At 37.1% G+C, this 27,080-nt stretch overlaps 1 protein-coding gene across 4 annotated transcripts in view; it reads right to left on the reverse strand.

Annotated features, from left to right (window-relative positions):
• NEK11 (NIMA related kinase 11) overlaps positions 1-27,080 on the reverse strand; it is an 89,645-nt gene that overhangs the window by 51,450 nt on the left and 11,115 nt on the right. For 3 of the 4 annotated variants that reach the window (XM_071804883.1, XM_065832527.2, XM_065832528.2), the window contains 4 exons: positions 16,865-17,030; positions 11,952-12,070; positions 7,022-7,086; positions 6,396-6,522 (listed from right to left, as the gene is read on the reverse strand). In XM_071804883.1, the coding sequence (XP_071660984.1) occupies positions 6,396-6,522; positions 7,022-7,086; positions 11,952-12,070; positions 16,865-17,030 (477 nt within the window). The remainder of the gene's footprint in view (positions 1-6,395; positions 6,523-7,021; positions 7,087-11,951; positions 12,071-16,864; positions 17,031-27,080) is intronic. The other variant, XM_071804884.1, reaches the window with a different exon arrangement.

The raw sequence follows: 27,080 nt of genomic DNA on the forward strand, positions 1-27,080 counted from the left end.
GAGCATTTTTGCCAACAACTGCATAAAGACCAGTTACTGAGGTACATAAATAATTGCCTGGTTTTTTTCAAGATTTAACTGTCAATCAACTTTCAAACTTCCAAAATCAGTAAACAGTAACACACAGATTACTATCTACATGATGTATGTTCAAACTCTGAAACAAGATAATTCCTACATGAGAAAATACATTAAAAGAACAAAAAAATCCCCTGCACACATGGCCTCTGAAAACATCAAACAAAAATGGAAACCCGCCAGAGGGAGGAAAAAAGGAAGGAAAATCCCAGCCTGACAGACTGTACTATGACTGCTTTTCATAGAATCAATCTGTTTTGGAGGCTGCTTGATTCTGGCAGCTAGAAATTGCTTAATGAGCCATTAGGAGCACAGGATTTGCCACATCAGGGAAGCCCATTTATTCATCTAGTTTAGTACTCTGACTACACCTGAGGCTTTGGAGGAAGACAAAAAGAACACCCAGGGCATTCTGCTGCAGCCAGAGACATGAACAGGCTACCCAGGGAAAACCCCATCTGTCCTATGAAAGAAAAAAAAAAATGAAAGAAAAATAAGAAAAGAAAAATGAGGAAAAGTAATAAAATTTTTACTGCAGGATATTATTTGAAATTAAATAAATACCTTCTGAGCTAAGAAATGCTGCCCTGGGTCCCAAAGCAAGGCTATTTCTTAGCGCCAAGCTTTTGCTGCATTTCTCAGCTGTTTCTACAGTTCTGGTCTAAGTATCTTGTAAGGAGCATATTCAGCAAGCGAAAATTGCTTCCTGATGCCCATAAAGCAATCTGCACATGACCCATCCATATAATTTAATTACTTTTATAATCATAGCTTGTTGAACTGTCAGTGTTAGAAAATTATAAAATGGTTGTTAAGCTACCCAGCCAGAGCATTAGGTTTGATGGCTCCCTGTGTTTGCGAATAGGTTTGACAAAGGTTCTAAACAGCACTTCATTTCAGCAAAACTGATGTATGACCATTTCACATTGAAGCCACTTAGATTCAATTATAATATCAAAGGGAGCATCTGGACAGGCTTCAGTCTGTTCTCTGGGATATTGACTGACAGACCTCTAACTTCTCCTCAGGAAGAAACACCATGAGGTTTGTGTTGCTAAACGCATTGCCATCCTTTTGACATCTTCTGATCCTTTGTAGATCTTTCCAAACTATGTTATAGTTCTTCAAAGGTTGTAAGATCCAAGTTTGCTTTTAAATTAAACTCCAAAAGCCAGATAATCTAAATGCAGATACCTTCATGACTTGCATCTCTCAGTCTGATCATACCAGAAGGTCTTAAGAATTTGCTGACTCCGGAGTCTATGAGGAATATGTACATGGGTACATGCAACATCATGACACTCTCAGCCACTGTTTTTCAGGTCTTCCCTGCTTTTATCACTGTTTTTGGCAACTATTCTACATAAAATTTGGCAGTAAAAAAAATAAAACATTTTCGGATTGTTAATAGTAAAGAAAAATACAAATTGGGGGAAAAATACAGACAAACAATCACAATTAAAATGAAAATCCCAAGATCTATGGTGTAGGGAGCCAAATTTACCCAAATCCTACAGACAAACCATCTGTCAAAATCTGACAATACTTGACAGAAGACAGAGTACAATGGATTTAAATGTTACCGTGACATTGCTGTGTCTCTGGAAGACAAAAAGAAAATTATACCTCCCTTGTAAATAATTTGCTAAGTCTCTAAGTGAAAAAACATTTGTTTTTCAACTAAAATATTTCTGTTATGTCAGCCTCTGAGATAACTTATAACACAAATTTATGCACAAATCCTTTGAAAAGTTTCGGATTTAATTTACCTTCTATGCTTATAGCTTTGAAAAGAAGAGAGAAATGTTATTGCTGATAACTGTTTTCATACACTTTACATCATCCACTCAGAAACAAAATACAACACAGTTCCAGTAGCCACTGCACAGACAGGCGCTCAATATTTGTACCCAAGGACCTTTCTTGATCCTTGGCAGATTCCCAGCCAGTACAGATTTCAGAGTCTCACCTGAGAAACCGCAAGATCTCACAGTTAGGAAACCTGCAAAAAACTGCAGGTGAAATGTAGGCTATCTACTAGTGGCAAGCAAATCTTGTGAATGCTATCCAGGGGCCGAACACGGAGATTGTTTCCACTGGGATGGGCAAGAGTGATGCCTACTTCCCAGTATGAAGAAAACAGGACCTAAACTGGTTGAGAACCCTTGTGTGAAGGGAAAACGAGTTTTCTGGGACAAAACAGAACTCTGAGGAAGATACAACAGTACACTTTAGCTTTAGGACCACTGCAGGAGTTATCATTAAGCTATTTGGTAAGTCTGGGCTTTCTAGGTTGCATGAAGATAATGGAAGTACAAAGATGCCCCTCTTGTTTGGAAAACCTCAGATAAAATTCCAATGTTCACCTAGTGCATTAGTGAGTAGTCACAACTGCCCTAAATGCACTAAGTACCTGCTTTTAGTTTACTCCTCCCTGGAAATAAATGTTTTCATTTTGTTTGAACAGTTCTGGGAGATGGGGGATGCCAATTGTTCCCAGCCTAATGTCATGAACACCAAGTCTGTTTGGGTTGGAGTGATGACTTTTAGGCACTGCATGGAATGAAATAAAAGCTGATTAAAATTGTTACTTTGTTGGTAGAGTTTCATGTAATCCCCATGGAGCTCTAATTGCTTTCTTAGTAACATTGCTGATGGGTCTGCATCTGTAATTCGTTGGTGCTGGGAGATGTGTTCTGCCATGATTCTTCAATAGTCTTAGTTGGATGACATTGACACAAAACTGGGCAGATTCTGACCCAATATTTGCTACCAAAAAGATATTTTAAAAAACACCCTTCCAAATAACAAAAAAAACCCCACATAAGCCTTGTAAAACGGAAGAACTAGTAAGTTAAATCAGCCTAAGGCCAAAGGATCTAATATATACAACCAGCACATGTGGTTTAACACAGGGAATGAGTCACACCTGCTCTGTCCCTATAAGCACAGAGAGGGTCAGACGTTTTCCAGGGAAAGAGCGTTTCTCTGGAACATGAACTTAGGTTAAACAAGAAGTCTGGTGGCTTTGTCAGCCACAGGGGTTTGAGGAAACTGTTGTCTGGAAGGGTTTGAAAATAACCCAGCTGCTCCTCTTGGACATCAGACGTTCAGACCAAGGTCTTTGCTCTGATTCAGACCAGAAGCACAAACTCTGGTCCCTCACACCACCAGGGACCGTCTTAGCCACAGGCTACTGACTATTTCACACAGCTCCCTCTGTGTCCTGGTTTCTATAAATTATAAAATAGGCACTGCCCCAGAGAAACAGACTGAAACCATGTCCCACCATGTGACTTCACCTTTCCTGATCACAAGAAATGCCCTAAAATGACCCGCAGACTCTTCATTTCGCTCAACACACGAATGCAGTGCCACAGCACCGGCGGCACGGGAATGTCAGTCCCACCACGCTGTGCATAAGGCCAGAAAGGGTCACCAGGAACCCAGCACTGACGCGCCTCTGGGTCACACTGTGCTCGTGTAAAAGTGAGGCCCAAGCGCCAAACGTGTGTGTGCACACACGTGACCTGCTGATCCTCCACCCACCCTGGTCTCTCCAACCACTCACTGTCTCAGCTTGGCTGCTGGCGCTGCCCTGACTGCTCCGTCTGCCGCCTGACAGGGACAGGGGGAAGCACCGATGGGCAGAGGGGTTGGGGAACTCCTGAGCTGAGACCAGCTCCCCAGGGAAGCTCCTCGCCTGGAAAGGAGGAAACCCCAGACTGTGTCATCTGCAAAGGTTTTCCCGTACTGCCTGGTCATTCCAGGCTCAGGGTTGGGAAGGAAAACATGGGTGGCAATTTTGCCTCCTATGAATTATGATTTGGTATAAAATATGGAATAGCAAAGAATTCCAGCCCTGAAATTTTAACTGAGGACAAATATAAATGCTGCAGCTTCTCTGAACCTAATTGCAGAAATTCTTCCGTACATAAAAACTGTAAAACATGAAGCTTTTTACATCCATTGACCTCGGGCTATAAAGGACAATACTTCTGCTGCACTGTGGATATTCAAGCCAGTTTTGACAAGCCAGTTGCACAATGTTTCAGTGATCCTGAAAAGCACTATGTCTCTTCAGAGTACATCATTACTGCAGTGAAAATTAAGGTCTTTCGAATGAACAATGATTAAATGGACTGAACAGTGAGAGGACCATGATAACTTAGATGGCAATAATTGCCTTTTCTAGAAGATACTTTACATTTTCTTACATTTAACACTTGTAATTCTGAATTTTTCTGTATAATATTTTGAGTCCTACCAGGGATCAGAAGGACAGGCCTGAAGAGAGAACACCACTTCAGGTGAGCATGAAAGACTTGGACAACTTCTTCATGAGCAACTGAACTTCCTGCAAAGCAGCACAAGTATTTCATCTCACCTGGAGCCTCCAGAGTGGGTTCCCCTGGGTCTCATCTTTTGGCCCCATTAAATGGGGCAAATGAAAAAAAAAATCAGACAGAATCATTATTAAAAGAATAAATGAAGAGATGAAATGACCCAAATATCAGTCAAATGAATGAGTCACGGTAGTTGACAAGTCCTGATCAAAAGAGAGTTTTGTGGCTCAGAAAGACAAGGGTTTTGTGGGCTGAGCATCTAGTGACTCAGGGCACACCTGCTCCTTAGTGCCCCTTCAGCGAGGGCCAACAAGCTTCTACTGAAGGCAGATCCACCTTCAGATGAGTGCCCTGGGTACTGCTTTGGAAACATTACAAGATGTATAAAGTATAGCAGAAATCTAATAGCCAGTGATTTGTTCCAGGGGCAGGGGGGGAAGCTTTTTTTTTCTGCTATTTTGTAAATTTTAAAAGGGTGATCAACATGTTATCTATAAAAATACTGGACCAAACTTCGCTTTCATTTACTCTGTACAATGTTAATGACTTATATGGATTGACACTTGTAACCATGAATAGAACTTAAACGCATATTTTACATTGCATTTCAACTGCAATAAAAGAAATTATTCTTCAGAGTAAAAGAGCACTAAAGGCTGTTTTTCCTGTCTGTTCACTTGTTTTGACATATTTTGAAATCTTCTCTCTATATACTTTTATTAACTGATATTTGTTTTGATACAGATGAACAAGAGAGAATCTGACATCAAATCCATCTCAGTTCAGCTACACAGACCATGAGATGAGATTCCTGACACATCTGTTGACTGGATTGAACATGCTAACTCTGAAAAATGGTTGCTACCAGTTGAGAGTACAGGTGACTGTTCTTAACTTTTATAATTATATCCTGCAGTCACAAATATATTTTGTAAAGGTAGAACTGATCAGGAGCTAGAGTAAACTATCAGGTAAAGAAGCTGCATTCCAGTAGTCAAATGTTTTAAGAAGGAAATTTTACAATTTGAAATATTAATAAAAAAGGAACCTTCAGATATGCACACCTACAGTAAAAAAAAAATCTCTCAAGAGAAGAAACAAAGCCCATTTTACGTAAAAGTACTATGACAGAATTAAAAAACACAATAGTTTTTACTATCATCTTAAAACGCAACAAGATGTTTTAGGACACACATATAAACAAGGCAGATATTTTCCCCATTCAAAAAATCTTTCTTCATCTTAGCTTGCAAGAGTACCTGCACACCTAATCGTTTCCCAATGTCTTTCACCAGATTTCAGCTTCTCAACTTGATTCTCTAATCAGCATCTCAGAAGTCTTGATCTCAAGAATTTATGCCATCCAAGTGCCAAACTGACACTTCTCTTTCTACTTTTGAGCCTTTTCTAAAACAGAGTGTCTTTTTGCTTCTGTCCTAACACTCCAGTTATTCTCATTTTCAGCTGCCCTCCCAAGTACCTTCCCCCTTTTCACACTCTCCAATATTTTTCTGTTCAGCTCCTAAGAAGGTCCTACTGCTTCCCTCTCAGCCAGGAATCACTCTTTCCTTGACCACTTGAAAGTTTCACAGAAAGTTTCTTCTTTGCATTCATTGTTTTCAATATGAAAAAGAAAAAGATTTCTCCCTTCCTAGCAAAACTTGGTCTACAATCACCCTGTGTCATGGCAGAGGCTGGACCTGAATCTTACTCTCCTTTGAAGTCCAAGATAACCCAGAATAACAGTAAACTACATGCTTCCTAACACAAAGAGAAAACATTCAAATTGCAACATATGACACAAATGTCCCTGAATAGTTTTACTGGAGTAGTGTGCGTGCCCTACTGATGGAGCCATTTAGAAAAATAAAATAAAGTAATTTCTAAATAAAGTCAAATATCTAAATATTCTAAACAGAGGCCTAGAAAATAAATGCTTAATACAACCAAAATAGTATGCTTATTACTCACCAAATGTCAGATTTTGTATTATATCCCTGGTGCTTCAGTGCCTCTGGACTCATGTAGTATGGTGTCCCAGTAAATGTAGTTGCTAGATCACACGAACCCATCAAAAGACAAGAAACTCCAAAGTCCCCTAAAAGTAGGAAGTATAAGCTCTTTATAAAATATATAAATCTATATTTATTAATATAAACTCTTTGTGTTTATTGTTAGGCACAATAAAATGACCATATATCAAAAAAAAAAGCCAGAATTTAAAAATATGGGGGAAAAAAATCAACAATTCTTCAAAATAAAACCACTAGAAAATTATAGAACTATAGAATGATGTCGGTTTGAAGAGGCCTCACAAGGTCACCTGATTCAAACCCCTGGCTCAAAGCAAGACCAACTTTAAAGTTACAGGAAGCTGCTCAGATCCAGGTCCAATCAAGCCTGAAGCACCCTCAAAGCTGGAGATTTCATTGCTTCTCAAGGCCCCTATTCCTGTGTTTGACTGTCAAATAAATGTTTGACCACAAAACAAAATGCAATATCAGACATGACTTTATTTAAATGCCCTTATTGACAAAATGTCAGCTAGACGGTTCTATCATACTAAAATATATCTTTAAAAACTACGGAAATCTCACCAATTTTCAGAAGATTATTTTTCAAAAATATATTCTTGGATTTCAAATCTCTGTGAAGTATTCGCCTAGAATATAAAAGGAAATTCAACCTCATCCACCTTGAAGCATTCACGGTCACGCATCAAGTATCTCCAGTATTTTTCTTCATTCCTTGTTAGGAACACCAGCCCAGCACCGCTACAGTCTAACCCGCAAGTGACAATGCACAGATGGTGGCATTAAGGAGCTTCATGTAAAGACAGAGACACATTCACAGACACCCACATGCAGCCAGGGTAATAAAAATGCACCCAGGGATCCCAGCTTGAGAACACAGATACGGGCTTAACATGAGCTGCAGAGGAAGGGAGAAAGGCAAGTCTTCCTAGCCAACTCTTCTTAAAAGCATTAAATCTTATTTTCTGCCAGGAGAATGAGTTGTCTCAGGATAGAACAAGGGATGAGAAAAACAGCAATAAGAGATCCTCAAAGCTCATGGAACTTGCCTTCAGAGAAAATGTATTACTTGAAAAACAAATATGTACATAGACTAGGCTAGGAGGTCAAATTCTTACAGTAATGGTGTGGGAGATAAAAGAACTTTACAAAGACAGAGATCAAAAGGAAAAGAACAACTAGCTTTTACAGATTTATTTTTCCATCAAAGACTGAAAAAACATCATCAGCAACACACCACATGGGGACAAACAGCATCTTCTCAATTCCTTGTAATTTTAATGTGGTAGTAATTCTCCAGACCCTTAGGAAAATAAAATATCTCTATGGTATACAAAACACGTTCTCAATTATTTCTTGTTAATAATCCTTCCAAAAGTGTTCCCTACAACCTCATCTAAACAAGAACTCATCCACTTTTAAATAGCTTGATAACACACAGCTATCAGCTCTGCTCAGGAGGAGGTTAGAATAGCATTTGGTACATATTGGCTATAGAAACTGTATTTGCTAATAAAAAGACAGTAGACGTTCAGCCATTTAGAACAGGTAACGGAAGCATCTGATGCTTTAAGATTCTAGACATGTGGGCAGGAAAAAATATAGTAACAGATTTTAATTTTTCTTGAGCAATCCTCAAGTATTATGTCCAATTTTATTGAATTATTAAAGTCTTATGCACTGAGATACTGAAATTATTTCCAAAAATAGTTTCCATATTAAGACTAGAAAATATGCCTTCCACAGCACAAATAAGCAATTTAGTTCGTAACTCATTTGAAAATAATTTTTTGCAAGAAGACAAAAAAATCATTAAATTCAATATACTCAGTTCACAAATGGAAAAATGTGAAAAATAACTACTAGAATACATTGTAGTATGCACATACACTGAGCATGAAAAGGAAACTTTACTATTTTTATGGGACATTAAAAAGTTCTTCATGCTTCTTATGGGAATCTTTGCAGCTTTGCCCTGAAAGTAATACTTGTAGAGAAAGGTTTGCAGATAGGGAAAAATGCAAGCACACCTCCACAGATGTTTATAAATAATTTGTTCTCTATTTGGCAATTTTTTGAGCAATACATGTACACTCATCATACATTACATCAGTAAGGAATTTAAGCTAAGATGATATTTATTATTATTTCATAAGCCTACATATACACATAGTTTTATATAAATCTTGCTCTGTTAATTTAGATTAATAAAGTCTTTCCTCACCATTCATCACACTGAGCCTTTGAAAGAACTTGACTTCACCTAGTTAGATTTTTCTTGCATATTGTTGAGTGTTGGGGGGGTTTAACCTTTTTATTATAATTACTATTATTGTTGATATTATTATTATTATTATTATTATTATTACTACTACTTTGTAGAAATACAACCACAGAATCTTTGAACCTAAAAGTTTCCTGTATATCCGTGATTTGAATAACAAGTATCTTGATACATAAAAACTATCCATAAATCTTTCAGTAACATATTATTTGAAAAGGAGATGAAAAGAAGACGTTTGGATTACATTAGTTCGAATTAGAATGTAATGCTTGCAACATATATTGATGAAAATGTTATGCAAATTATTTGCATTACCAATAATTATAAGATGCTTTTATATACTAATATGCCTAAGAAATAATTGGGATGATCCTTCAGAACTTCCCATGATGATGTCTCTCAATGTAAGCCACCTTATTTTTGCCAGGATATGTCAGAAGATAAACAAGTTGAAAGCTGAAACCTTGACTACTTTAATTCTAGTAAGGCATAAATATTGAGAATGCACTGTAAATACAGTTTAAGAAAGAGTGTGACTGTTGTAACAAGATTAGCAAAGTGATGGATAACATAATGGTCAGCTTTCTTCAAATTGAGGTTAAATGAATCAATGGCCTCATTGCCTGATTGCTTGGGAATCAATTTTGTGCACTGATATGTAATGGGCTACATATGTGGCAGAGATACTAGATGATGGTTTCATGCTGTCCCCATCTAGACAAAAACACTGAACTACTATACATTGCTGCTCCTTTACTTCCCTCTCTGGTTATATCAATGACAGATGAGGAATGAACCTATTTAATCCTAGATAATTTAGCTTTCAAGTTTAAAATTAAAAAAATCCTTCCAATTATGCAAAATAGCCAGTAGATTGCATAATGACCATAATATATTCATGCCCCCCTTGGGATTTGTGAAGCATAAGTAAAAGACAGGAATGTCTTATCTGTATAACCTCTATTATCACAGGAAAAGAAAAACAATCTCAAGCGGTGAAAAAGTCCGAGTTTAAAATAAGTTTCCAACGTAAGACTTTTCAAAAATTGCAGAAGTTCAAGGAAAGCTGTGCAAGAAGGACAAGAAAGTGAATAGTCTATGTCTAAAACCATAAATAAGAATTTTTGCTGCTTTGGAATAAAAACTCCCATCCACAGCAAGTGAATGTTGTAAGGAATGGCACAAGGAAGTCCAACTCAGAGGTAATAAACACTTCAAGCTTCTAATTCTAGGGTAAAGTTTTATTTGCATTAGAACATAGTTCAAACATATATTACAGCTTTTTTCCATATCAGTAGAGAAGAGATTGTGTGTGACTTCTCTATACATAAACAGAGAGCTGTTATTAGTTTCAGTAATTCAAATTAATTTCTATAAGTAGTATTAAATTCTTTTAAGCCTAACGTTTTCCATTTCATCTATTGTTTGGCTACAAACTAGTAAGATAAAGATTAAATTTTCTAATGTGCATATAGTCAAATACCACATAATACAATAGAGGAAATGCAAAAAAAATTAAATTGTTGAGCCATTTGTACGTGTCAGGAGAGGTGCTATTAAACAGCTATGAATCAAAGAGCAAAAATGAAATACTGTTTGGAAAATCAAATTGCTGCTTTCTGGAGAATTAAACTACTTTTCAGGAAACCCAGTAATTTACTAAAAATATTTACCAAATAAAGTTTATTGATAAGGTTTTTTTAAAGATTTATTTGAGAACAAGCAGGAGATGAGAAAAAATAGAGAGAAGAGTAGACAAAAAGGACAGATGAGAAAACAAGAGATAAAAGAGGCATGAGGAACTAGAGAAAATGAAAGACAAAAAGAATAAATTTATACAATAAAACAGAACAGTTCAGTTGGAAGGGACCAACAATGATCATCTAGTCCATCTGCAGTGTTGTTATTATTCTGCATTAGTCTGCACAATGCATCCTCTAAACACATACATTAAAGAAAGAATTCCACCAAAAGTGGACTTTCCAGATTACCAAAACTTTTAATGATAAATTGTTAAATTGGAGTTTGAGAAGGGAAAAAAAACCCAGCCTACACTGCCCAAAACATGCAGGTGGCTACAGACAAGCATTCTTAGCCTCTGCTCGGCCATTCCTTGCAGCAATGACATTCTCATTGCTAAAAGTTCAATAGGAATAATAGTTCAAATAGTTCAGTTTGGCAGGATGAAAAATCTTGGACTTTTGCACTACAACACTCTTTAGAAAGGATTCTTTGTCTTGTTCATTAATGCGACATTTCAGAACTGTCAATAGGCAAAAGCAATAGAGAGGAGACAGAGGAAAGGAGAAGTTGCTGAAAGGCAGGTTCATTTTGACTGGCTCACTGTTTCTGAAAAGCTGCTGGGAAAAGAACCTGGTCTTCCCATTTGCTCAGCTGTTCTTCAGCTCTCAGTGCACGATGCAGAGTGCTTGGCCATCGGCTCCTGGCTCAGCACTAAGTCCTCAAACCATGTTAAATAGTCCCACCTACTTCAAAGGTGACAACGCTGGATGACGTGGAAAGAGGACCAGACAGGGCTTGTGCATATGTCCAGTAGATTCGCAATGAGGGAACTGTTTAAATCTCAAGTCAGCCTGCCTAAGTGACATTACAGGCAAGAACTACACCCATAGAGATGACCAGGTAGGTATTCACCTGTATCTACCCCTGCTCAAATCAAGTGTGATCTCCACACATCACTGTCAGGATGACCTGCAGCAATTTTTTAGGTTAATCTTTGATGTCCTCTTAAAAGTAATGTCTGTTTTCAAATAATGTATGTATGTAACTTCACTGATTTTAGTGGGAGTACATCAAGTATATATATTGGATTCTTCAAATTAAATACCTTCAAGAGATCCTGTTGACTCCCCTTGAAAAAGCTGACTTTGTTTTAACCCTTTAATCCATTTTATTCTAAAAACTGAACTGTTTCTGCTGTGCTAAATTTTTCACGTGGCTCTTCAAAAAATGGTATCTAATGCAGAAAAACATATACCACTGCATTGCTAAAAGACATAATACACAATGTTTTTGCAGGATAGATAATTAATTACACTTTAGGTATTTGATGTATAGTACAGCAGATTGGTGAACAGGACTTTATACCAGTACAAGACAATCCATACACTTTCATTTCTGTTTGAATATCTAGTCAGTAAGTCTACTCACTCCCCTCCCAAGCTAAATGTTCGCATTAAATGACTGTACCTTTCATGCATATAATCGACTCCAAGTAACAACTGTATAAACCAGTCTAGTATTTGTCTTTGGGTGAATATCCTCCCAGATTCTTTGTATTCTTGAATTTTGAAGTCTAGATCTCCACCCTGAAAAATATCACAACATATTCGTACATTTAAAGTAAGTTTTTAAATATCTTCTCCTTCATCAAAATACAGACTCCACTTCCTTAGACTTTCAGGCTCCCTACCACATACCCTATAAATTTAACACTTACATGTGAATTCTGAATTCTGCTGGCACCAAAAGCATACAGAACAGAGGATCACAACGGGATTGAGAATCAAAATCAGATCAAGTAGTATGGCTGCGCAGGGAAAGTAGGTCAGTTTTCTCTTAGTGTTACATAGTATCATCCAAGTTTTCAACTGTTCTCATTTCACATCACCCAGTGTCAGACCTGTGCATCCAGGCTGATCACCTCAACCTTCCTTTATAGTGAACACAGAAGAAAAGGCACCTGTACAGTGCGATTATCCTCACGACTAGCTATCTACCTTAGGAAGGGATGGATTATGTTGCAGAAATGCTGTTTCTCTGCAAAGGTTTATGATGAGGGCCTACAATGACTGACATCTAAAGCAAATAAAATGAATCTGCCTCGACTGGTTCAAATAAGTTCAAAAATTTGAGAACAGCACTTCCACTTAAGTCAAGCATTGCACTGTCAAGGGACACACTCATTTATCATGCTGAAATAACCATGTCAGCATCCAAGAAAACATACTGTTCTCTTAAGAATTGAAATACAGTCTCTTTAATTATACTTTGCCCCTCTTCCAAACTCACCTTTGCCAGAAACAAAGCACAATTAAAGCTTCAAGAATCTGTAGCATGTGTTATTGTAAATACTTCATTAAAACTACAGTTGATCTTGAACACTAGAAATGGAGCAATATGACACACAGTAGGCAATGAAAAAGAAAAAAGAAAAAACAAACAACAGAAAATATATACCGAAAAAGACAAATGGAGAACTGTAAGTCAGACATTTGGAAAAATCAGTTGAACCGTAGCATGATGAAAGAGGTTTTTGAGGAGACATGTGAAAATCGTTCATTTTGCTAAAAAATAGACAGATGGTTGTCAGCTGGTTGTTTATCCGGTTTATAAAATAAATGGATTTTGTCTACAAGAATGCATATTAGTGGCCAGCACTGTGTTGAGGTAACTAATCCCAGAGCAAAGGGACTGTGAGTCTCATTGTACTCTAGTGACTAATTACCTTACATTAGAATAGCTTATCCTCCATAAATCACTACTTTTACATTATACATTCTGCATAAAATCAGAAGTTTTATATGCCATATACAAGAAAATAGTTCAACCTGTATAAGTGTACCTGTACCACCATTTCTCATCATCGACTCTTCCCTTCTTTGCACAGCCGGCCCTCAACATTTTATGACCTCTTCAGCAATTCTTGTTTTTCAGTTCCAAACACGACAGTGCTACAAAATAAGGAGGTTCTGCCTGGCAGATCCATATATTTCTGTCCTGTACTCCAAAATGAATTTACAGTAATTTCTATGGTCCTTGAGGTTCCAAGTTAAAACATTCAAGAGTGAGAGTGTTAGGAAAAAAAAAAAAAAGAAAACATGTTTTGTCATATATCAATGCCCTGCAATTTCTTAATTGAAATGTCTGAATCATCCCTTTCACTAGGGAAGGGAAGATGGCTTCAGCTTTCCATCTGCCTCCCCACTGTAGCCCAGAGAGAAGCTCTTCTGGGAACTCAGAGCTCTCAGCAGCTGCTTCTCCTTTGCAACTCCAAATGTTCAACAGCTTCCCTGTGGTTGCTTGCAGCAGAGCAGAGGAAGGAAAGAAAAAGTGTTGCTGGATACTCTGCTGCACGGCAACCAGATGGCCTGTGTCTGAGCCTACTCACGCACCTTGAAAATAATGACTCACCTATTCCAGATGGCTGCTCCAGACCATCCAGAGCCAACTGTAGCAACAGCCCAAGTCTCAGGGGCTACTCAAACAGGTATCAGCTGGCTACTGGCCTCAAGGGACTACATACTATTCAGGTGAGAACACAGGAAGTGCAGCAGGCTCTAATCACCATTTTTCCCTGTCCCAATGTGTCCCCTCTCACAATCACACATTGCCATAAAACGTGCAAAGAAGTGTAGGACCTACAGAGTTAGGGCAGTGAATACTCTCTTAAGTTGGGGGACTTTTCCTTCAGAAGGTCTAAAGAGAACAAAAGCAGTTGGATAAAGTACTACATGTGCCCTCAAGTAACTGTACAGCTTTTTACCTTCAAGCAGAGAAGACTGTTCCTAATGTCCTACAATTAATTTAACCTTGATTTTGTGTCTAAAAAAGGAAAACAAAAACACATCATAAAAGATTTGCTGAAATACTGCTGCCATGAAATTCTGAAGAAAATTGTTAATCCAATTTTGCATTTTGGAAGGTCAGTGTAATGAAGTTCCAAAGGAATTTAACAAATTAAGTACAAAGGGAGTTCCGAAGCTGCAGTTTTTATTTAAATGTCAAAAGTATAAAATATACCAGTAACTTATTTAGAACAGCTTAGCATCTAGAGCTGATCTTGTAAACGGGCACTGATTGTGTTAGTTATTCCTTTAGCTTGGATATCCTTAGTGTATGTATACTCACATCACAGCTGAGACCACAGTGAAGAGACAGAAATAATTGTCTGAGGGAAAGTACAACTACTTCTGGTTTATGATCTACTAAAACAATGCCATTTTTAAAGTAACTACTTTGTGAAAACTGTATTTTATTGAAGTCTAATTTATGTTACAAAGTAAAATCCAAGGTTCACAAAGGCAACTTTGTTTGAAGTCTGATTTATCTGACAATGTTTATATTTCCCGCAAGATTTTGATTCAGCAAAACTGCCAAAGAAGCTCAACAAGAAGATCAAAACAGAACACATCTACTTCTTTTCTAAAATTTGGAGTTAATTAAGTCATAATTAAAGATGTAGAGCTGAGCAGTGGACGTTCTCTTTTGTTCACAGGACAGGTATAGCACGGAGCAGCTGCATTGGAGGCTTGCTCTGTGCTACTCATGCAAGAATGAACAAAGTACTGTGGCTAATGAATAAGTCACAGCACTTTGGAGAAAACAGAATAAGGCTCAAAGGGTAGTTCTGTTTCCATGCCAACTTCATGTTTATTCTTTGTTTTGATTCTGCCCATGAGTGTCAATTACTGCCAATCTGGTAATTATTCTATGCATGAGAAACTGAATGTACTAAACTTACAAACAAGGATCAGGTAGCAATACATTTTTCTCCGTCTCAATTTATGTGCAATTTAAACAGGCATCTTCTAGGTAAAAAGATCCCACCACATACAAAGGCAAGTTATAGATAAGAAAATACAAAAGTATACCTTCTATACTTACTTCTACTAAAATAGAAAAGAAACTTTATAGCACTATGCAAAACCTTGCTTTGTACTTTTCTTGTTTGAACATTCATAATTGTTTAAATGCAATGATTCTATGTAGTGTGGAAAAAGTCAGAAGCACATCCTAGTGGGCCCACTGTCATTCTGACCTGACCTAGAAGACTCAAAACTGAAAAGATTCAGCTGCATAGCCAAATGTCACAGAGGCACCCCAAGGTTAGTTTAAGGGACAACAGGATCCAAAACAACTTTGTTCCTACAGGTTTAGCTAATCTAGTGTTGAGCCACTTTCTACCACTGGTAGAGAGAAAAATGAATCTTAGTGGACAGGAATATCTGGGCAGTTAGAGTAATTCTTCAGTCCTGAGCTCTGGGTTTCCACAGAGAGTCAGTAATACCTCATTTCCAACAAGCCCCAGCTGTATGACATTCAAGGAATAATGCAAAGAACTTCTGCATGGGTGCTAGAATAATATGTGAACAAATATTCAGATTGCATAACAGAATTGAGCATTTCAGATTTAATTTTTTAAAATCCCAGCAATAAATAGGCATTTAACTGTCGTCAAAGAAAGGTTCCAAGGAAGCAATGAATGGCAGGAATACTACTTCTTTAATTATTCACAGCAAAGCTGAATGCTTGAAGAAATGCTATTAGTTAAGACAAGTGTGATTGGTGGACAGGTAACCCAGTAGTCCAGGGTCATTAGCTTCCAAAGCATTTCAAATGTCTAGCAGAGCACAGCTGAAAAGTCTGTTTCACAGTTTCATGAGAAGATCACTGTATGTATAACTGATTATATTTTTAAAAGAAGCACATCTATTTTTAATCCAAAGTAGGCACTTGTTTTATATAAACTCTTCAAAAACTGGCTGAAATATGTACAAATTCTTATTTTAAAGCTTCAAAACAGATTCCAGCAATATGTTTTTAAACCAAATGCTGAAGTAAAAAAAACTTGGTAACTATACTGTAGTATATCCTGCTTTAATATCTGTCCTATCCTCTACACTCTAATCTTTGACTCACACTGTTCTCCACTTCATAAAGCCAATGCTCCTACCCAACTCATCATCCATATGATCAGGCTTAAGCTTCTTGTAATCAGCTCCAAATCACAAGAGACTTTTCCCTTCCTCATTTACATCAGATTTCATGCTATGCCCCTGTATTCCCAGTTTCATCCTCTCTTACATATGTGGTAAAACCTTTCTGAGTAATACTATTCTTGTAACAGTGACTATAGTGAATTAAATGAACTTATATTTAAAATTTCCTTTTCTCTGGTTTGTCCGTGAGCTAGGAGTATCATGTGAGCAGGTAACATTGCTTGTTTTAAACATGCCTAACAAGTAGCAGGCGATACAAATAAGAAATAAGAGAAAAATTCAAACTAAAACATTAAAGAAAACTGGGTTAGTTTTTTTTTAAGACTGTATTTTAACGCATGCATTCTGGCAAGTTTCTTCAAAGTAATCTGCAAGTCTCACCTCACAGTATTCAGTGATAATGCAGAAACTGTCTCGCTCCACAAAGCTTGCATAAAATTTGACAATGGCTGGATGATCTAATTTGGACAGTAATTGTGCTTCCATATTTGCTTCGACTGTTTCATTAGGCTTTAGGTCACCAACAGAGATTTCCTTTAGAACCTTTCTAGAGGAAAACAAAAAAAATCTTTATATTAATAAAAATAGAAAAATAGAAAAGTTACATAATGCTTAAAAAAGCATAATAATTTCTTTAAGTGTAAATTAATAACATTAACCAAGTATTTGGCAACATGAAATGATGAGGCAAATATGGGTAAACAAAGAGAATACATTAAAATGCAAATAAATATGTTAGTTACCATAGCGATTAAGCAACATTTAAAAAATACTATTTTGAAGTATTTTTCCCTACTAATTCCCTAGTGCACTGTTTTCTCCATGACACGTTTCCAGTACTATGGATTAGTGTATAACAATAAACATAAATTAAAAAAACAAATCTAACTGATTTCAAACCCACTCAGAGCGTATGCTCAAGATTCAGACATTAAATATGGAGTAGCAAGGAACTGTTTGGTTTTGCTGCTTCTGCTGAAGTCTGTCCATGGAAGCATGAGAAAAATCACACACAGTGTAATACCTCTCTGACTCTTTTTCTGGTGATAAAATCAGGACGCTCATTTTTTTCCGAAAGATCAGTCTGCCCTTCACCTGAACCTCTAAGTGGAAAGTGCAACTCTGGATTTGTGGCTGAAGCCTAATTCCACTGTTTCAAAGAACTCTAAATTGTTTTAGGGGGCCCTAAATCTCCTAAGGCTAAATAATTAAAGAGATTTTTCACATTCCTGAGCATTAACATGCAAATATGTTACAGCAGAATTCGGGGTTCAGACTTAGCTCTACATGGTGCCTGGAGCTGGGGAACTTACTGTCAACTTGTCCTGGACAAAACCCTTAACACAAGGCACTATGAGGAAAGACACTTCGCTGGGATCTTCCTGATGAAATGTTTAAAAAAGCAACACATCACACAGAGGCATGCCATTTCCAGCTACTTTACCAGCTGCTGAAGAATGGATCATTGGTCTATATCTGAAAGAGTTGTTTGAGGCTGTTAGAGAATATCATGGTATTTTACTGAAACAGTGATGAATTCCCAATAATTTTTGAATACACGGAGCATAAGTTCCACACTGAAGCAATATCTTCACAGGGCTTCTAGTAATTTCCCATTCAATACTGCATGGTTCTAAAGTCACGGTTGTTAAACATGACAGCAATAAAAGCATAGTAATTCACTTTATCTAAGGAATAAAAGCTGTATTTCTTCATAAGAAAATTTCTTCCTAAATCTCAGCCAACAGTTTCTGACTAACAACACATGACTTTTTACATAAACTTGCCTAATCCCCATCTGGCAGTGTGATGAAAAAAACATGCCATTTGATTTGTCTGCATCTCTGCAGACAAGTTTCGTGCTATGAAGACAGGTAATGCTTGCTGCAATCTTCTCATCTTCAGTTGACATGGGGACATTATTCCTTCCTTCATACAGATCATACCACAGAACTGACAAACAGAATAAACACCACTTATTACAAGTTTCTTGTATACCCAAGACAGCAATAGAAGCCTGATGTGTTGATGCGTAGGGATAGAATGTCATGTTAGTCACTCAGTGATTTTGATGCTGTCATCAGCTGTCAGACAACAAGACAGGTGTTTTTCTTATTTAAATTCATTCCCAGAAGAGTAAATCAGAAAAATGTATTTTGTAAATAAGGTATCAGTTTTCTGCAACACAATGCTAATTCATATCCAGAACTGGAAGTAATTTGCATCTAGAAAGAAAACTTTTGTAGTGTAATTGAGATGAGGTATATCTGCATGCCACTGGTATATGTCTATACTGTTTCTGTATGTAGATAAGGTTTGATTTCACTGAGTTCAAGATGACAACCTGACTTCATATTTTCTGCAAAGCTTTTGGTATCTACTTTAGTAAATGCACTTAAAAATACAAATTTAAAAAACCCTCCATTGATTAAATATTGACAAAGAAGTTATAGCAGGGTCTCAGATGTCTCACAGAGAAAATGAAGAACAGCTTGACTTCTAAAGTGGCTCTTTTCTGATAACTTTAGAAGAAAAACAATGAAGCTAAAGGTCTTCAGTGAGAATTTCATCTATGTAAATCAACTATACTTCTCAATACATAAAGAACTTACAGAATGCTTAAATTCACTCTACAACTTTTCAGTATTTACAGAAGTAACTTATACCCTAACGGGCAGATAAAATGGGCACTTTCTGTGATTTAGAGGACTCCTAATATAACTCAAATTTGGCATCCCTGGTGATGTCAAAGAGGCCAATAGACCCATAAGCTAACCAAAAAAAAAAAAAAGGTTAGTAATCATAAGAAAACAACTAAATTTTCCTAGCTAAACAATCCTGACTGCACTTCACCTCGACCAAGAGAACCCAGTTCTGCACTTGGAAGGAGACAAAGTGTTTCTGTTTATATGATCCAACCTGCATTTTAAGGTTGGTTTATAATAAAGAACAAGTTATGACTGCTCATAATTCAGGAAATGTGCATCATCAGTTGAAAATCTGCAGGCATTGAACAGTTTAGAAACATATAGTTAAGTAACAAGAAGTATTTTAAACAAACCTTTTGAAGCATGTGACATGAACGTTTAGTACGGATATTGGGAATAATAGATTCTTCTGTTAAGATTTTGTCAAGACTCCATCTGGAGTATACAGGTCCATCTGAAAGTCAAGTTTTTTCACAAAACCTGCCCCTATATTTTCTGCCACTTGGACTCAAGTATAAGGCAGGACTTAAAAGGTCAAAAACTGTTTGCATGAACTAAGAAATCATAGATTTAGGTAGCACATGCAGGAAATCAGGTAACACCACTAAAATCTGGAGGCTTTCCAAGTGCAATACTTAAAGCTACTCCTTTTGATGTAACGCTAAACCATATGTATTCACTTATTTATTATTATAAACTCCACTTAATTTAGAACACCGACACATAAGCAAATCATAGAATAATTTAGGCTGGAAAAAACATTTAAGATCATTGAGTCCAACTGCCAAGTACATCAAGTACCACCACCAAGTCCACCACTAAACCACATCCCTAAAGATAAGATAAAACACAACTAGAAAACTGTTACAGAAGTGCTAGCAGGTTTCTTAATACAGGACAAAAGATTTTAACTGTGTGGAAAAAAACCCCAGCCTTGCAATTTAATGGTGCAAAGACACCCTGAACTTGATCTTGAACTGACTACAACTGAAAGAGTCTTGTAGTGAATGTATTCGCATCTTAAGTGTAAAAAGTGCCTGCTGTCACTACTTACATCCACCCTGCAGGAACGTGGATCTGGTACAGGTAAGACCATCCACCCCACAAGGGTAGGGAAAAAAAACCCCAAGAGATAAGCCCACTACCCACACTGTGGAAAGCAGCTGCCCTCGGTGGGCTCACAGACCTTGCCCAGGGACATCTTCTGGTTTCCATCAGCAAAACCTTGCTTGGTCACGCTTTGACACGCAGCCAGGCCAGCACACCATGCCCAAAAGTGCAATAATGTGGAGCAAATGGGTATAAACAGAGCAAGACTCAAAACAAGAGAAAACAAGCACCAAGGTGGAATCCTCCAGGATATGAACACCCGGTGGGAATCCTTTTGTTGAGCTTTACTAGGGACCAACAATATGCCACAGTGGTGTTTATTTCAGTCTATTTGCACTGATCTAAAACTAAATGTTCTAAACCCCATCTGGTATTTGTTTACATTCATGACATACTTTATTATTATATAATTTTCTTTATTGGATTGGATGCAATTCTTAAAAGAAGACAGCCTTTCTCAAATCACACGCCTCTTATTGAGTAAACTGCACAATGAATTATTGACTAGGTACATTTGCTTGCTGATAATGAAGTAAAAGAAATGTAACTCTTTAAATGTCAAGAATAAATAGGTTTGATTACCACAGATAGGGTGTGCTCTAAGAACATATGATCAAAATTTGAAAGTTTTAATTAAAAAGAAACTTCATTTTACACAGGCAGCTAATTTTACACAGTTCAGCTAATTGCAGCCTGACATAAGCAAGGCCTGCTAGTAGGTAATCAGTGTGCAAATATGGGAATTCATCATTCCACACAGTTTATATTTCCAAGTCATCCTGACTTCAATATGGAGAGTTGTGGTATACCCCGTAACTGCATATTGTATTTCTATCCCCTCTGATCTTTGTAGCACTACCTCTTTACCCTGGTAACTCCTCATTACAAGGACCGCTTGCAACATCACCTTGTCTGTGACTGGATCTAAAATTGGTCATAAAAAATAAAATAAAAGGAGTGCCTGTCCAATTAATAATCTCTTAAGTTCTGTTTATTGAACAGCAAACAGAGAAAGTATGATTCTACAAACAGAGATCAAAAGGAAGAACAGGCAACAACCCTGATGCACAAGTCCGGTCTGCACAACAGCTGCCACTGTATTAAAACTGCTTGTTCAGGAAATTCTGTAAAAAAGACACCATCTGCATAGAGACAAGACAAAGTTTCTCATCACTACAGCTTCTCACAGTCAGTGGCCTTGTAGACTATCACAGAGTTGATGAGATTTGCACATTACAGCTGTCAGCGTAGTTAAAAAATAATAATTTTAAATTTCTGTTGATAGCTTCCACAACAAAAATATTACTGGAATCTAATTTTTAATGTATAGTCTTGCCTGCCCCCAACCTTAACTGTCCTTTCTGTACAGTTTACATCCAGATATTACAGATTCCCTTTGATTTGACATTCCACTGTGTACACAAAGTATCCTCATGTAAAATTACTTGCTCTGTCAAGCATTACAGTTTCCTCATGTTTCCTTTCAGACCTCTCACGTTTGCACATTTGCACATCCAGTTTTATTTGCAATTAAGATACTTTACTGATTTTATATGGCACCCTGTTGCCTGGAACCTACTTCCCTCACCTAGGTTCTTCCTCTAGTTCTACTGTAATTTTCACCTTGTCCATACAGCTATCCTGTTACTAATAATCTTAACCAGATTTCTCTGCCTAGTGTCAGTGACCAGCTTTCCTGCAGTTTACAGCTTAGTATCAAAAATCCAAATAATTATTCTTTACATTTTATTCATTTTATTTGGAGCACCATGATCTGCATGCTCAGATAATTTAAAGAAATTCATATAACTGTTACGGAAAGAAGGAGCTGGTGAGACCATGAAATGAAAAAAAATCAGCGTATACAAATCAGTTCTACCTGGAACAAGTACTTAGTTTTAGTCAATGAAAAAAACACTCACAGTAAATTAAGAGCACTTGATTTCTGTGGGAAAATCAACATTACACACTTCCAATGAAAAACAAATGATGAGTGCTGTTTGCTATACCTACTTATATATATACATTTATTTACTCATTAGCCAAACTTATTAGCCAAAGCATTTCATACCTAAGGATTCCTACACAACTTCTTAAATCAAATGGCGGGCTCCTTAATAATTTACTACTCAAGCCATAAATCCATTTCAAACCTAAGAATTGCTGCACAACTCCTTAACTCAAAAGCTGGGCTTCTTTTGTCATTTCCACAAACACTATTGACTTATTGGTAAAGCCATAACAATCAATGATTGATTTTACTGTCCTCCAAAATAGCCTATTCATGCTGTTCACAAACATTCATAAACATCAAGAACTAATCCCTGAGCTAAACACTAAGAATTCAATCACTATTTGAGCACTGTAGTATCTGTGGATTAAATATAATTTCATTTTCTGAATAAGCACTTTAAAGAATTTAACAGTGCTTAAATATCTTTGAGTGGTGATGAGATTTCGTAAATTTACAAGTGAAACGGATGATTCACATTTCATTTCCATCAGCAAGTCACAATTATAGCACTTATAAACATTTTCAGAGTGATTCTGTGATTCTGTGATGTCTAATTTTCAAATTCTCTAACATGTGAACTAACACTGAACAGTTTAGCTCATGATGTAAAGAGTTTATGGTTATTTGAAAATTAATATTTCCTAATTAGTATCCCAAAGAAATGAGAATATGTTTTCTGGGACAAGATCATGAAAGTGAACACTGTTGAAATAAATTAGCTTCAAGGAATACAGCTTTTATCATTTTCTTCTGCACTGAGCAAAATCTCAGATACACAAAGGGGCATACTTCAAATTAATTTGGGTCAACCATATGTGCCAACGTTGGAAAAAAATCAATAATTATAAAGCAAAGCAGAGTACTTGTGTTATCCTCCACAGAATGGAGCAAGCCATATTACTACTTCACAAAAGCAGATATTAACATTTATTTAGATATTCAAATGTATTTATTTTGAATAATTCTTTGCGACATTTTTGGTTGCCATCTACACTGATTAAAAGTACAAAAAAAAAAAGAAAGACATTGATTAATAAAGGAAGAATTTTCTTCTGAAGCCACGTTTTTGAAACCTAATGTTTTTCCTTGACTGAAATAAAAAAAAAAAAAAAAAAAGTAATTACATTTATACTCTATTAATATATTTCAGCTCTAAATCAAATACTAATAGACTCTGATTGGGCTGAAGAAATTTGTGTTTACCCAGGAAAACTATTAGAAATTAGTATAGAGTACAGACTAAATACCTGTGAATGTACCTTTTTTCTTAGCTATACTTTATGTGTTGCATTATCACCATCTACTGTTCATTTATACTTTTTTCTACAGCTTAGTCTTGTTTAAGAATGTAATTAAACGTCATGCTGCCACTAACCTAAATGGAATTTGAGAGAGAAATCTGACAAGGACTAAATAATTTGTTTATTCTCTGATCTTCGAAGACTTAATTCCATCAAACAGCAAATCATCTAAAACAGGCATTTCTCCATTGCAATTTCATTACGCATACTTGATACATTTCACTGTTAACTGCTCTCTGCTAATTAATGTTCCCTTTCTGAGAAAGGAGATATCATTAGAGAATTGAAGCTTGGATGCAGCATTTTGTTTTCAAGCATTATAATATGATTAAGCATCTTACAATTGCCATGTTAAACTTTTTCAACTTGCAGCCTCAGGCTACAGCATCTGCCAAAAAGAATTGCACTTGTATAGGAATGAGTTTAAATTTTGAAATCAATTTCAATAAGAAATTTTGAAGAAAGACCTTCTTTGTATCACCTGATCTATATGAATCCGTTTACAGAAAATGAGACGATTTTGTAGCACATGAAGTTGTGAGGGGAAACCAGACACACTAATAATCGCTATAAGAATGTATTCCATAGAAATTCGACTAAAACATTTCCTCATGTAGAATTTAGTTGGTTCTTTCCTGAATGCAAATATATTTGTAAGCAAAATTATGTTCCTCTCAACATTGCAAGTATATTTATGTCAATAGTATTGTCCCTCCAGTGGAACTAATTCCCAAAAGTAATTTAAATACTAATTGCTGCAACTTTAATGAGGAAACTCACTCTTCCCACATGTCTCTTTCCAGCAGGCATCTCCTTCAGTGTTTGCTTCTGATATGTACTGAATTATCTATGGTACCAAAAAAAAAAGGGGTAGAGGCAGTGGGAGAAAGAGATTAAAGGATAGTTTATGGTTTTACAAAAGCATATTACTAAATAATCTGCAATCAAAGGCAAAGGGTATCAAGTAATACTGAGGAAATTAATGGAGTATAACATCTATTAAATATTATAATACTTTCTAGCCCTCCTGAGTATGATACTGTGCTCTTAGAAATCAGTGAAACGTGCAATTCAAAAATACAGCAACTACCCAGCAACATTGAAAAGTTATTTTAGAACACATGAAGGGCACACCATGCACATAAGAGAAACAGTGAACTAGGAATTACATTTACTAATGCATTGTGTAAGCATAATTCAAAAAAAAAAAAAAAAAGGTAAAAAGAGAGAAGGAAAAATACACTGACTGTCCAGCAAATCAGAAAGTCCAGAATTCATTCCACTCGCTGCAGCAGTTTTCTAATTAAAATGTACTGAACGCAACAAGAGCCAGAAGTCTCACACTGCATGGAAAAAACTATGGTATCCTTGATGCAGACTTAAAACACCTTGCCAACAAGGGTAAACTGCAACAAAATACAATAGACAGGCATATTCAAATATTGCAAAAACACACTATATCTTTGAGGCAGGTAGTCACAGTTTAATCTTAAGTAATAATGCTGTACCTCTCCATTTTCTTACTACTGCTAGCTTGCAAATGCATAAAAACTGAACATCAGTTTCAGCAAAATGAATGAGACAGAAGTGATCTCAAGGCATTTGCTTAATCACAAAATCATTAAATTCTGCCTCTGATTCTTTGAGGTGCATGGCAGTCATTTACCAACAACGCCTTGAGCACAATTCTCTGCTCCATGTTGAAAGCATTGCTTGTAAACATTTTGAAAAAACAATTAACTTATCCATGAGCATCACTCACTGCCTGCACGTAAGATCCCAATGTGGCAGGTGCTGCAGTACTGAGCTCCCAAGAACTCAGCTCTGTGGGGGGATGAGATTTAGAGTAAACCTGAGCAATATTTTCTTTAAGGAATTCTTCCTCCCCACTCACGTACATTAAATAATTAGAAGTCAAATCAACAAATCCCACTGAAAATGAAGAAGCAGGTTACTTAGTCACAGAAAGGTATACTAAAAGGAGAGGTGTAAAAGCAGATGTAAAAGTTGTATCAGACATGGCTACCGAGGATTTTCACAGGCATCTATGTTACACCAGCAGAACGAAAGGTCCTGAGATGTTCTGAATACTCACTCTTTGATCTCCTAGAACCCACAGAATATAGGTTTTACATTTTTTGAAAATGAGGGAACTAGGAACTTTAACTAAGGAATTGTTTGTGCGAAGGTCTACAGCATAGCTGTAGCTTTAAATTGCCGAACCTGTCACCAGTATAGGCAGGATAAAATCTCACATCTGTGCGCCAGTGTCAAGCTGTCCTGCAGCCCCCACTGGAGACTTAGCCAATACAGGGACTTCCCGAACTCCTTCCACTGAGCTCTAAAGAGTTCCACTGTGAGACTGTCCATTTCTTGGATTCCTGTGTGTTGTAACAATCAGTTCTGCTGTTCTACTGATTTTAGCGGTGCATCCCTCTGCAAAGATGCATGTGTGTGCATTTTCATAGCTTTGGGGTAGCTGTGTAAAAGTAAAGCTTTACTGGAGAGAGGAAGGCAGAGCTGTAGTGGGTTTTGGCAGTAGCTCCTGCCTTCTGTACCTGCGCTGTACTTCAGCACTGTCACATCATTGCCACTGCCAAGGGAGGTCTGCAGGTCCTTAACTCCGTGTGCCAAAGGCCAGGAGGAGCTCTCCAGTGCCATGCTGAGCCACAGGAAAAACCAGGCACCGACCAGAGGCTGGAGGCAGGGATTGATGCACCTTCCCACACAGTCTCCCATGAGAACTGCTTTGAATTACTCCAGTGCTGCCAACCTGGCCTCTGGACCAATACTGGCCTGTGCTAGAAATTATCTGAAACAATTGTGGCCATAGCTGCAACTGCTTACCAAAATTGAAACCAAACATACCCAATTTCACTCTGTCAAACCACCATTGGCAGGTGTACTCTTAAATTAAGGCACAAGAGCACCAGCCCCTGTTACAGAAGTTTCAGCAAAGACTTTGACACTTAGCTTGGTCTTGTCTCCTGTAGCAATTGTTCACAGAATATCATAGAATAGTTTGGTCTGGAAGGGACCTTCAATGGTCACCTAGTCCAACCCCCCTGCAATGAATAAGGTCATTTTCAACTAGCTCAGGTTGCTCAGAGCCCCGTCCAGCCTGGCCTTGAATGTCTCCTGGAATGGGGCATCTATTACCTCTCTGGGCAACCCATTCCAGCATTTCACCACCATCAGTATGGAAGTCCTGCTCAGCCACTCAAGTGGAAAGCTCCTGAAGGCGAACTTCTCAAACTTCTCTAACTAAATCAGCAAGATCTCTCTGTCAACGTTCTTGTCTCTTATAGGAGGTCAAGAACAACTGTGCACCTTAGTATTGATGCCAGCTCAGCTGATATGTGGTAGACTGAGCCTTACACAAAGAAGCAGAGGCACACTTCACTGAAGCAAACAAAAGATAGTTCACTAAGAAAAGCTTATTTAAAAATAAGCAGTGATCAGGA

Source organism: Patagioenas fasciata, chromosome 2 (genome assembly GCF_037038585.1).
Source record: "Patagioenas fasciata isolate bPatFas1 chromosome 2, bPatFas1.hap1, whole genome shotgun sequence".
NCBI lineage: Eukaryota > Metazoa > Chordata > Aves > Columbiformes > Columbidae > Patagioenas > Patagioenas fasciata.